The following is a 13,709-nucleotide window of genomic DNA, read 5'->3' as shown; positions in this document are numbered from 1 at the left end:
TTTATAAGTGATGCAGGGTTAACAATAGAATATCTAGATTTTCAAGTGTTATATATATTTAAAATGTTTCAAAAAATTTAATATTATTAGAGAGAGGTGATATCTAAGGTAGTTTGAACTAAACCCACTCAGTTTCCTAAAATGAAGTCACTGGGACCTTTTGCCTGGAGAGTTTACTCTTCAGAATCCTCTAGCACCTTATTGCTAATTTTTCTTCACACTCTCAAGATTGAACATTTATTTCTGCTCATTCTAATGGATCATTCACATGCTTTGGGGTTGAGCAGACAGAGGTAATATCTGAACTGCACAGAAGAAGCAGGTTGGTGTTGGAGCTGTCTTCTAGGATCTTGTCCTCAGTTTGCTGAAACAGAAACTGTGGGAGAATGGAATAATACTAGCCAAACTCCCAAGGGACTGATGTATATATGCTAAATTCCTTATATAGATTTTTAAAAAATTGCTCCAATGCTGTTGTTTGGTTTGGTTTACTATAAATATATTCTATATATTCAAAATACAAATATGAATGCTTGTGTACCCATCAGCGAGGTTAAGATATAAAATATTCAACATACAATTGAAATCTCTTATATGTCTCTGACTTAACACATGCTCACCACCGTTTCCTTCATTCCTCATTGATGTAACCATTCTCCCAAATGTGATGTTTACTGTATAGATACATATCCCTAAAGGTTATATTATTATACATGTTTATCACTTTATAGAAATGACATCATACTATATGTATCTTGTTGCAACTTGCATTCATATTTAATTTTGTTTTTAAGATCTACCCATGTATTTACAAATACCTCTCCTTCACTTATCTTTACTGCTGTATAGTGTTTTATTTTATGAAAATAACACAATATATGTATATAACCATTTTAGCAGGTTTTCATGAGAAATTTGATTACTGAATAGATATTCATTTGGGTGGTCTCTTATTTAAAAATCCATATGGGGGGCACCTGGGTGGCTCAGTCATTAAGCATCTGCCTTCGGCTCAGGTCATGATCCCAGGGTCCTGGGATCGAGCCCTGCATCGGGCTCCCTGCTCCACGGGAAGCCTGCTTCTCCCTCTCCCACTCCCCCTGCTTGTGTTCCCTCTCTCGCTGTGTCTCTCTCTGTCAAATAAATAAATAAAATCTTTAAAAAACGTCCATATGGGAAGCTAAAATTGCAATCTAAAAATTGCTTGCTGGTTGAGAAATTAGAATAAGGGGGTGAGTTACGTGATTATTTCCTATTATAGGCTATAATAACCTAACGTATCTATTTTCTCAAAGAGGACATACATGTCTGTGGAATAGACCAGAGGCTCCAGTTAAAGACTCAGTATCTCCTCCTCTGGCCAGTGGTGGACTCAGGAACATATTTTTACCTATTGACTCTTCTTTTGTAATTGCCAAGCATGCCCTGCTCTGATAATAATGCATTTACTTAACCAGAATATTAAAATAAAATAAGTATATTTCTTACATTTAAGCTTCCTTAATATATTCCAATCAGACCTATCTAAGGTTATATCCAGAATGCTCTTTCCAGATTACTACAATCCTCACCACTTCCTATTGTCTTGTACACAGATCCTCTTCCCTCATTAAGTAACACTATTGTCTCCTATAGTTATTTCAGGTTTAGACACCTGCTATAGCTAGTACCTGGCTCTGGTAGTTTCCAGACTCCCATACACACAAGGGACACTTTAGGGAGCTCACAGCAGGAAGATGAGAGGCGGGATATGTTGGGACTGAAAACAGACCAAGGGTGTGCTCCTTAAATAAGTTTAGATAATGGTGGTTCCCTTCCCAAAAGCGTGCAGGTTTTATCAACTCATTCTTTTGCCTCAAATTTTATCTTGAGTCTCAACAATATGCCAAACACACTTCATGCATTCAAGCAGTCAGTTAAGAAATGCTACTAAGCCCTCACTGTGTGCCAGGAGCTCGCTATGAGCTATGCCCACATATTGAAAACTAGAACCCCAAAGGAGCAACAAACAAGAAGGAGAATTACCCAGGTGGACAAGACAGAGAAATACATGCCAGGAAGATGAAAGAGAGTGAAACAAATCCTAGGGATGTGAGGGAGGGTAAAAGAAGGTCATTGTTGAAATTGTGTGGGGAAACAACATGGTAGTATTTTTTGCCCCGAGATAGGGAGGTTCTAGGTTTAGAGTCCATGCCAGGAATTAACATCATCCCCTTTCAAATCATCCTGCAGAGCTGATTTTCAGATGCTGTTCTATAGAGAGTTTCAAATTGGAATTCATCCACAGCTAAGGGCATGACTATCCATACTGGCATATGATGGTGTTTTTTGAAGAGAGAGTGCCAGGAAATTAAGAGAGAGTCAGAATGGATAATTGAGAAGGAACAATTGTCCCTTCACCATTCCTACTCTCTACTAAGCCATGGTAATGTGTGTTAAAGGTGGAGCAGGTGTAAGCCTCAGACATAGAACCATGTATTCTCTTAAATTATACATCCTAAGGAGCTTTCATTTTGGATAAAACTGCCAAATTTAGCAACTCAAAATACAGGCGGCCCACTAAAATTTCAGTCATTTCTAATTGCCTCTAAATATGAGATAAAGGAAAATATTGCAAAGAATTTCTATCTCAATGTACTTATGCATCTCAAGGTACATATTTATAGGCAACTAGAAATACTTGAAATTTAACTGAGTCCCCTGTATTTTTAATTACTAAATCTAGCAGTCCTAATTTTGGATGAAGTTTAAAAGTTTGGTATTAACTAATTTAACATGCCCTTCAAAAAAAGTGAGGTTTCTGAGAAGAAACCCCACACTAAATTGGACGCAAACAGGTAAGTCAACAAGAACTTTACACAGGAGTCAGACCTCAGATGAAGAGAATGACAGTGACAGTAATTGAGGGAAATGCATGTCATTGTATTTTTTTTTTTGCCATTGAAGATTCCTCATGAGAAAGATAATTGTAATTAAATTGAATCTAATATATATTATCTCACCAGAGAAAGTCATGGAGATAAAATAGAGGAATGGCAGCCAATGACTTTGAACTAGTTTAGATAGATTATTGTCATCACCCCTTCTCACTTTTCTGTATCACTTAATGATGTTTTAGGTATTTCATGTTAAATGAATGGGATGAACAAAGCACCTGAATCATTTCTAGAATTCTTACTGGAATAACAAATTATTACAGGCTACTTGACTAATGAAAGTGACTTGATAACCTGCGAGAGACATGGGCGGTGGAGGGCAAACTCAATCTGTTTCCCATTCTATTTTGCTAACCCATAAATGATGGTAAATATGTAATTTAACTTTAGCTCGGGTTATTACAAGCCAATCAGCTAAGGCATCTTGAAAAACCCTACCTTCCTAATTAAAGTTCTGCTAATGTCTTAAGCGTTAAGAAGGGGGTATAATTTCTAAATTGATGTACAAATGAAGCCTTGACTGAGAAAACTCCAACCCACCCATCCTAGGCTGCATCAACATAAACATTTTAAAATCTGAGTTTTTGAACCTCATAACCGAGGAAGATTTCATACAGCTCCTCTTAGGGTAACAGAATTACAAAGTTTTCCCTGTCTCTCCCTACACTTCCTGGATTCATCCTTCAAATAATTGTAATAGAATAATGGCTTATTGTCAGGATACTCAAGCTAGTTGCAAATAAATTTAGACCTCACTAATCACTTACTCTTTCTTACAGAAGGCCACTCTTTTAAAAATGTACTCTTGGAATTCAAATAAAGAAAAACAAAGCTATAGTTCATGTTTACTCTTGTAGTAGGAAGCCATTAATTAAATTGAGGAAACTGAAGAGGCATCCTAAATTATTTTCTGATGGCAGGTAGAATCAAAGCTAATATGTGCTGATATGCTAGTATTTTACTTTTATGATGCATTCAATTTTATGGTCCACATTCTTAAAGCAGGAAAATCTTCAACTTCTGAAATGTGATTTTCTAGTTTATATTTGTATGAATAAGAACAACAGTGACAATTACTTCAGTCCTGCTTTTCTCATTGGGGAAGATAAATCACCAATTTCTTTTTGTCGGTGGTTCTTCCTATAATTTGTGAAATTAGCAATCTTGGCTAAGAGATCTATGATCCCTCCAAATATGTTGCTATATTGATTTCAACCTTTAAAAACCAAATTAAGTTTGATAAGTATTGATGCTTTGGTGAAATATTGTTAAAAAGTCAATATTATTAATTAATTTTTAAATATTCAGAGTCATATTAGGTGTTCTGTAAAACATGACTTACACTGTGTGTTTAGGAGAAAAGACCATGATTTGCCCCCTACTTTTTTTTTAATTTAATTTAATTTTATTACATTATGTTAATCTCCATACAATACATCATTAGTTTTTGATGTAGTGATCCATGATTCATTGTTTTCGTATAACACCCAGTGCTCCATGCAGTACGTGCCCTCCTTAATACCAATCACCAGGCCAACCCATCCCCCTCCCCCCCTCCCCTCCAAAAACCTCAATCTGTTTCTCGGAGTCCATAGTCTTTCATGGTTCATCTCCCCCACCCTCCCCGATTTCTACTTTTGAAAAATTTTGTTTTATTATTTTCAGAACTCAATAACATTTTAGCTAATCTAAATAGAGTCTGCATTAAAGCTCTTCCATATTTGCATGAAATGATCATTCTGAGGTTGGTGAGCTGTTATAAGATATTGAACAGACACCTTAATGTCAAGAGAAAGGTCCAGAAATAAAACTTTATGTTGTTTCCCTGATAGAAAGTAAGTGGACTGGTCCAGGGTCTCAAGTTCTAGTCTGCAAGCGGCTCTGCCTACCTACCATCCAACCATTATCTATGGAAAATGATTTTAAGGATCCCAGACTAATCCCAAGTCCCAGGTTCTAGAATGACTTTGCCAGGAATTAGGACTATATGAATCAAGTCACTTAAAGTTTTGGGATCTCAGTTTTTCATCTGAACATAGAAAGTGTTAAGCTAGATCAGGGTTTCTCAACCTCAGAACTATTGCCATTTGAGACTGGATAATTCTTTGTTGTGGGGCCTGTCCTATGCAATGTAGGATCCCTGGCCAGGAGTATTTCCCCTCTACCATGTTGTAACAACCAAAAATGTCTCTAAACTTTGCCAAATTCCCCCCTTGAGGAGCAAAATCTCCCCAGTTAAAAACCACTCATCTAGATCACCATCCCCCAAATGTTGTCCCAAGGTAAACAGGTCCCATGAGCAGCTCTGAGGAAAAAAAAATGTCCTTTTGTCAAATAATATTGGGCCACTAATGTCTCTTTTGCCAGATCCTCTCCTTCTACCTGAACACTAGAGGTATTAGTCTTGAAACATCTCTGCTGACTCTACACTCTTGACTTCATGACCTCGTCCACTCCCATCTATGTGCCAACTCCCAAATTTATATTTCTAACACAGACCTTCTAGCTGCCTCTTTATAATTTAGCATAAGATCTCAACCCTAACATAGTCAAGACTGAGCTCTTGTTCTTCTCTCACTGGTCTTTCACCCTCTCCCTCACCTCAGACATAGGACTGTGGCTTAAGTCTGAACCTGACACTTCCTTTTTTCCCTCCCCCACTTGCAGTCTGCTTTGTATCGTGTATTGTGTACCTGTCTACTTTGCTTGGCTGCCTGGCCACCAACTCAGGTGAAGCTATCGCTGTGTCTTTCTGGAGAACGTTAACATCTTCTCGACAGGTCTCTCCACTTCCACCACCAACCCCTTTCTTCCTGCAAGCCCTTAAATGGTCTGCGATTGTTCTGAGGATAACTGAATGTGATCTCCGAGGCTCTTGAATGAACTGGGTCTTGTTTCTCTTTCCAGCCTCATTTTGTGCCGGTTCCCTTTTGCTCCTAGTGTTCCGGACACATGATCTGCTCTCAGTTCCCCTGTAAAGAAACAGGAGTTAACTCCTAGGATATGCCATGATTCTGCCTAAATGTTATTTTTTTTTATTATGTTATGTTAATCCCCATACATTACATCATTAGTTTTAGATGTAGTGTTCCATGATTCATTGTTTGCGTATAACACCCAGTGCTCCATGCAGAATGTGCCCTCCTCAGTACCCACCACCGGCCTAACCCATCCCCCCACCACCTCCCCTCTAGAACCCTCAGTTTGTTTCTCAGAATACCAAATATGTATTTACTTCATGATTTGTTTAATACGTATTTTCCAGTAAGTTGTAAGTTCCATGATATCAACCATGATGCCTCTTTTTGAGAGGCGCGTGGGGGCAGGGGCAATCGCAGTATTCTAATTTGATACTTACCTAGTTGTATTCCTCAGACGAGACAAACCTAGGGTCCTCCTACTCTCCTGCCATCCCACAATGTCCTAATTTGGAAACTATTCTCAAACTGCATAATATACAAGAAGACGATGACGTGCAAATTATTATGAAACAATATAAGCGTGGCTCTATGAATACTTGCTAATGGTTCCATAGCCTGACTATTGCTTCCTCTCTGCTCTTCCAGAAAAACAGCTCAGAAATGGAGCTTTCACAGCTCCCTTCTAACAATTATGGGTTGATCCCAGGTGAGAAGTAACCTGACATTCTACTCAGGTCACAATGATCCAGACAAGGTACATGTTTTAGGAATGGAAGAGATAGGCCATTTAATATATATTGATTTTTTTTCCTTCTCTGGTCTAACCAGTTGGGCAGACTTACAGCTACATCACAACATGTGCCTCTCATAGGTTCCTTTCCGCCTGCTTGAATCCTTTCATGAATTCTCTTCCCCTACCCACCCCCCAGCTTCACTGACGTATGATAGACATATAACATTGCATAAGTTTAAGGTGTACAATGTGTTAATTTGATACACTTATATATCTCAAAACCATCACCACCGTAGCATTAGCTGACACCCCATCACATCACATAATTACCATTTATTTTTTTGTTATAAAAAAATTTAATATCTATACTCTGAGCAACTTTCAAGTATATAGTACAGTATTATTAACTATAATCTCCATGATGTACATTGTAACCCCAGAATTTATTCTTCTGGTAACTGGAAATTTATACCCTTTGGCCCAATATCTCCTCATTTCCCCCCAACCCCCAGTCTTGATAGCCACCATTTTACTCTCTGTTTCTATGAGTTCAGCTTTTTCAGATTCCACATACAAGTGCTATCATAGAGTATTTGTCTTTCTCTGTCTGACTTATTTCATTAGCATAGTGCCCTCAAGGTCCACCCATGTTTAGATCACAGCATCATATCCCCAGCACCTAACTGGATCTTCAATATATTTTTTTGGAATAATTGTTATATCCTTTACCATCCCTGCCCTATCTCTCCTGGCAATTCATAGTTCACATTAGCATGTTCAAAATTCTGAGATTTGAGAAAAGAAATATGTTTTCCAACTTAATTGACCAAGGAACTTCCTCCCCACCCCATAATGCCGATTAATATTTCATTTTAGGGAACATTGGCCTAGATTATCTGTGAAATTTCTTCCAGCTGATTCACTGTATAGCACCTTATTTCAGCAGGAGATGCTTTGAAATATTCAATGCCATAGGAATTTCTGTTCAAATTCAAAGACCTGTAAAATTATTGAGACATATGTTGATCTCAGAGTGTTCTAATAACAAAACTGTTATCAGCGAAGACTGCAATTGTGGGAAAGAAGTCCAGTCCCCAAGCAATCACTGGATCTGTTCTCTCCCAAGTACTATAAAAATTAAAGACATTATTATTTCACAAAACCAATTTTCCAATTATTACTAAGACTTTAGGCCCATCAGATTATGAAATATATATTTGTTTTTATCAAATTTAGTAGAGAAAGGATGTAACCTCTTATGGTAATCAGACATCATGAAAATAAAAAATGGATGGAATGCCCATGTGACTTTTAAAAATTTAATTTTCTCCTGACCAATTTTAATGAAACACATCTAGGTCTTTGATTACTCAGACAATGGATACCCAAGCTATTATGGTAACACCAAGAAAAGATGCATTAAGACAGTGTATTTTTCTTTCATTTGGAAAGATCACATAGAATGAATTATGTTGAATGACATCATAATGTCTATTGGATGCCAACTCTGTGCCAGGGCCTGTGGCCAGTGTGTTACATCCCTTATCTCATGAAATAATCACAGTCTTCTGGAAGATATTTGCAAATCTCTGAATTACATGCAGCTTCCACTCTGAAGCCCAAAAGGCGCTAAGTGTCATCTGGCCTCTTCTGGAGTCAGGCAGTCATTCAGAACTCTTAACTCTAGTGATCTAGGTTTGTGAGCTCTTAATTTTTTCCTGATTTGGAGCAGTCTTTTGATGCATCCAGATACATGGTTGATGGTCATTACTTGCAGATTCTGCATTTGTGAATTTACCTACTGCTAAAATTTGGATTTTTAACCACCAAAATCAGTACCCGGGGAGCTTTTATGGTCATTTGTGGACATGTACAGAGCAGCCAAAAATTTAAGTAGCTCAATGCTCATAAACTCAGCTGAAATGGAACAAGGGACCCTCTGCCTTATTGTTTCAGCTCTCACAGTATAAACAAGTGTCCTTATTTAGTGCCAATTGTTCACATTTTTGTGAGTTTTTTGATGGCGGGTTCAGTGTTTAAAGTGGCCCTTAAATGTAGTGCTGAAATGCTGCTTAGTGTTCCTACATGCGAAAGGCTGTTAATTAAGCTTCACTCAAGCATGAGTTGTAATGTTGTTGACTGTGAGTTCAATGTTAATGAATGCACATTATATATTAAAGTGTCTTTAAACAGAAACACACTTAAAACACGACTATGCATTGACTGATAAAAATGTTGTAACCAGAGGCTCCCAGGAACCGAACACTGAATTGCCTCCAGAAGCAATACTTAGTATTCCTTAATTCAGTGTTTACAGCAACTTTATAGAACAAATTACTACAAATAATGAGGGTCAACTACACCAAAAAATTCCATTCCACTTGACTTTCTGAACTGCCCATTTGATGTCAAATATTCTGATTACTCAGCCTTCGAATTGAGATTGGGAAATTAATGAAAGGCCTTGAATACCAAGTTTTAAACTGATAGGAACTTTTATGAGGAAGTCATAAAGTCTTCAAAGATTTATAATGGGAGTCCTCATGATCCCTAACTCTCTGAGGCAAATGGCATGAATATAATCTCACTAATGTGCAGCAGAGCCCAGAGTCATTACTTTCTGACTTGAAATGTGATGCCTTTCTGGGTGGAAAGAGAAAAAATGAGTAGAAATTTGAAAAATTCTAGTTTACAAGGTTTTAAAAATGTTCATAAGGTATACTGCTCTGTAGGACTCAAACTAAGTTGGTCAGAAATGGTGAACTGTTAAATCTAAGTCATGCTAATAAAAATCCATGATATCTCCAAGTGTCTTCATTGTAAGTTCTCACATAAAAGGTTAATTCATTCCAATCAATTAATTTATCAAGCACAGAAAGGGCATATTGAGATACTACTGTAAAATGACTTCTTAAACTATAAGTAAAACTATGCTACAGAAAGTTCTGACCTTTCATTACTTGACTCATTCCTTTGTAGTAAATGTAAAAATTATTTCAAGGAAATCTTATTTCTTTCACTTAGAAGCAGAATCTTTTAACAGAAAGTGCTATTTAAACACTTTTGATGAGTTCCTCCCCTGAGATTCAAGTTATATCAGAAGTACTTAATATTTTTCCAATAATAATGACTCAGAAATAAATTTAGGTGACTATTGTTTCAAAAAAGCAATGATTCTTAGATAACTGTCAAAAGATAGTGTTTTGATTTTGAAGCAAGAACTGGGTTATTCTATTCATTTGTGAGAAGTTAAATTATTTTTTGACACTGAGTATTATTTCTAACAATTTTGTAGTTTGGAAGTCTACACCAGAAGTATCCCAAATGGTATGGTAGATGATTAATTTACGCAACATTTTATTTAATGTTTCAATAGTATAATGAACTTATACTACTCCCTGTCACATGCTAAGATGATTATTTTGTATGTATTTTCTCTAATTCTGACAATAGCTGTATATAATAAGTATTATTATTTCCATTTTATAGGCAAAGGCACTAAGGGTCCAAAGGCCTAAATATTTCACTCAGGAGGTATAGAATGCTAATATAACTTGTTAAAGAAGCACATTCAAACTTCGTTCTAGGAAAACATCCAAACTCATTGCTTTCTGCTCCTTTTTAAATTAATTGATAAATAAAATAAGCTAATGTTTACTTTTTAAAACACTGTGACTTCTAATGAATCACATGATGTACAGAACATAGTATTTCTAATTGATCACTGAGGATTTAAAGAAAGCAATTTAAAGGGTCATTAGCCATTCTCCCTTATATAATAAGCAAATTATAAAAAATATCTTATTAGTCTGTTATTTTCATGTAAATATTGTCTACCTTGAGGTACTATTGCAACACAGGAAAACAGTTATAACAGGACTTTATGACACTCTTTCAAACCCAGTGATTGGCTTTTAAGTGGGATTCATACATTCTTAACAGGTTGAAAATTAAATGTGTTTTATAGGTAGCTTCTTTAAGAAAAAGGAAATAAATTGTGAGCTATTGGTTTCAAATAGTTTGTCTTTCACACCATCTAATAAAAAATATTTTCTCATAAAGCACAGCCTCCTTGATTCTCATCACCCTGGAATATTCACAGTACAAAGTAGCCTTCTTCCTCCTCTTTCCACTTTCTACTCAATATGGTAGGTTAATTCTTTTCTAAAAAAAACCTTAGGTATAATTCACATGCCATAAATTCACCCTCTGAAAGTGCACCAAGTCAGTGGTCTTTAGTATATCCACAAGGTTGTGCCGCAAGCTCCACTATCTAATTCCAAAACATTTTCACCATCCCCAAGGGAAAACCTATACCCATTCTCAGTCCTTCCTCATTCACTCCTCCCATCCACTGGCAAACACTAATCTACTTTCTGTCTCTATAGATTTGCCTATTCTGGATATTTCATATAAGTGGAATCACAATATTGACCTTTTTGTGTCTGGCTTGTTGCCCTTAGAATAACATTTTTTTTTTATGTTTTTTATTTATTTATTCATGAGAGTCAGAGAGAGAGAGAGAGAAAGAGAGGCAGAGGCAGAGGGAGAAGCAGGCTCCCCGCCTAGCAGGGAGCCCGATGCGGGACTCAATCCCAGGACCCTGGGATCATGACCTGAGCCGAAGGCAGACGCTTAACCAGCTGAGGCACCCAGGCGCCCCATAGAATAACGTTTTTAAGACACATGCATATTGTAGCATGTATCACATATCAGTTCCTTATTATGGCTGAGTAATATTCCCCTGTATGGAACTACCACATTTTTGTTTATCCATTCTTCAGTCAATGGACATTTGGGTTGTTTCCACTTTTGGCTATTCTAAATCATGCTGCTAGGAATGTTTCTGTACAAGATTTTGTGTGGACATATATTTCATTTATCTTAGGTAGATAATTTCGATCTTTCCTCTCATTTTTCATTGCTTCCCCCCCCCCCCAGCTTTAGGAATGCCCAGAGCAATAGGAACTTCCACATCCTTAACAGCTTGATAAACACCAAGCTGTCACATCTCCCTAAATCTGATGTCCATTTGCCTGTCTTTTCCCAGAGCCACCCATTGGCCAGATGCACCCCCCACATGGCAGTGTCACTCCTCAGAAGAACAGCAACCTGCTTGTGATCATTGTGATCACCGTTGGCGTCATCACAGTGCTGGTGGTAGTGATCGTGGCTGTGATTTGCACCCGGCGCTCTTCAGCCCAGCAGAGAAAGTAGGTAACAGCTGGTTCCTAAGAGGAGAGAGGTCACCGTTTGACCTATCACCTTCTTGAGTTCTATTTTTGACAGTCTCTTCCTGTGTTCTTTCGTAATTCACCACATATCCCTCATCCTCTGACCCGAGCAAAACCTTGCCTTTTGTTGATTCCAGGTCCATAACTTGAGTGACTGAGGACCAGACTTGCAGACTTAATAATAGAATCCACCTGGAGACCCACGTGGCATTTCTGCTTGATTTTACTTCTCCGGGCCAGATTCTTCCTTTCAGGCGAGAGCAGGTGTTCCTTTAGCAGCGTTTAGAGAATGGACTTCATCAGGTCCCAATTCATGGCCCTCTGTACAATTATGTATAAAATGTTGGAGATGTGTGTTCCTCTAAAAGTATTTCCCCATTCTGGCAAGGAGGACTGTAGGCGTTGAATCGATGCTTTTTGCATGAATGATTACCAAATTCAATGTAGTTACAATACTGTAGAGTGTTTGGTTTGGAGATAGTAGTTAGGATAGAAGAGATTCTAGAAATTCAGAATAGTTCAGATTTCCCGGCTATGGTTAGTTCTCAGAAATTAAACTTTTTGAGGGGTTTAAAAATATTTTCACATTATGCAGTTCTAGGTTATAGCACATGCAGAGGATGATACATCAAAGTCAAAGTTTAGAATGGAAAGATGGTTTTAATTCAGCTTATTCGCTGCCAGCAACATCCAGAATCAGCATATTAACCTGTGTCAGCCAGTTGTGGGAATCAGCGGCCTCCTGGTTATTCTCTGCCTCTAGCACTTTTCGAATCTTGCCTGATTTGTCCCTTTCAGCTGTACTTTCTCACTGAATTGGCTATAATAAGCTCTTCCCTTGATTTTTTTTTTCCCCCTTTGGCCTCAGGCATGGTGCTGGCACTGGAAGCCTGAGGCATGGGCCTATAGGTAGCTGGCTTGACAACTGTATGATACACACAGTGTCAGAGAAAGATTCTCTAACAAATAATTGTTCCTCTCCTTTGCTAATATCTTAGATTCTCTCTCTTTTTAAAAATCCTAAGACCCATTTGTTGATCGGTATTGTATCTTCCAACCTTTTGAAGTGTTTAGAAACAGGGTACAGGAAGATGTACAAACTGAAGAAAGTGACATAGGGGTGTCGATGCAGTCTTTGTATTTAATTGATGTATATGGCAGGGCACATTTTATTCCTGGCTGCATTTGTGAGACTGTCTTCCAGCTGGTTGGTGCTAGCTAGTGTGCTAATCCATTGTGCTTAAACAAGAAACCAGGGCAACTGAGCTTAACTGACCCTCGTGTGTTAGCATTCTGGGAAATCCTAATTACCCACAGAACTTCCACATGCTTCACACTCAGTGAGGCTCTGGAGAAAAAAGAACTGTAACTGAGTAAGGCATCCAACAGTCTCTCGGTCGAGCTATCCCAGGAAAGGGGTTGTGCAGACACAGAACGGTAGAACACCAATGCGGCAGGGCTGCGAAGCTGAGCTGACAAAGATTCACGGACACAGAAGTGGGGAAGGCGTCAAAGCCAAACTGACCCTATTTCATGAGGGCTTTAAAAACATGGATGCAGGGGCGCCTGGGTGGCTCAGTTGGTTAAGCGACTGCCTTCGGCTCAGGTCATGGTCCTGGAGTTCCTGGATCGAGTCCCGCATCGGGCTCCCTGCTCGGCAGGGAGCCTGCTTCTCCCTCTGACCCCCCCCCCCATGTGCTCTCTCTCTCTCATTCTGTCTCAGATAAATAAAAAAATCTTTAAAAAAAAAAAACATGGATGCATTCACTAAGCTAAGTTTAACTAAACCATCTGTATGTAGCGGGGTGTTTTGTTCCATTTTCATCCTTGTGAGAAGAATGTTGGAAGGTTATGTTGACCTGATGAACCGGATTCCTGGGCACGT

At 38.1% G+C, this 13,709-nt stretch overlaps 1 protein-coding gene across 1 annotated transcript in view; it reads left to right on the top strand.

The window, feature by feature from the left end:
- The window catches only part of DCC (DCC netrin 1 receptor), a 773,306-nt gene that overhangs the window by 689,538 nt on the left and 70,059 nt on the right, over positions 1–13,709 (top strand). Inside the window, exon 23 of the mRNA XM_044921252.1 lies at positions 11,641–11,803. Coding sequence (XP_044777187.1) covers positions 11,641–11,803 — 163 coding nt within the window. The remainder of the gene's footprint in view (positions 1–11,640; positions 11,804–13,709) is intronic.

This window comes from Neomonachus schauinslandi, chromosome 14 (assembly GCF_002201575.2).
Source record: "Neomonachus schauinslandi chromosome 14, ASM220157v2, whole genome shotgun sequence".
NCBI lineage: Eukaryota > Metazoa > Chordata > Mammalia > Carnivora > Phocidae > Neomonachus > Neomonachus schauinslandi.
This window is presented reverse-complemented; position numbering and strand designations above follow the sequence as displayed.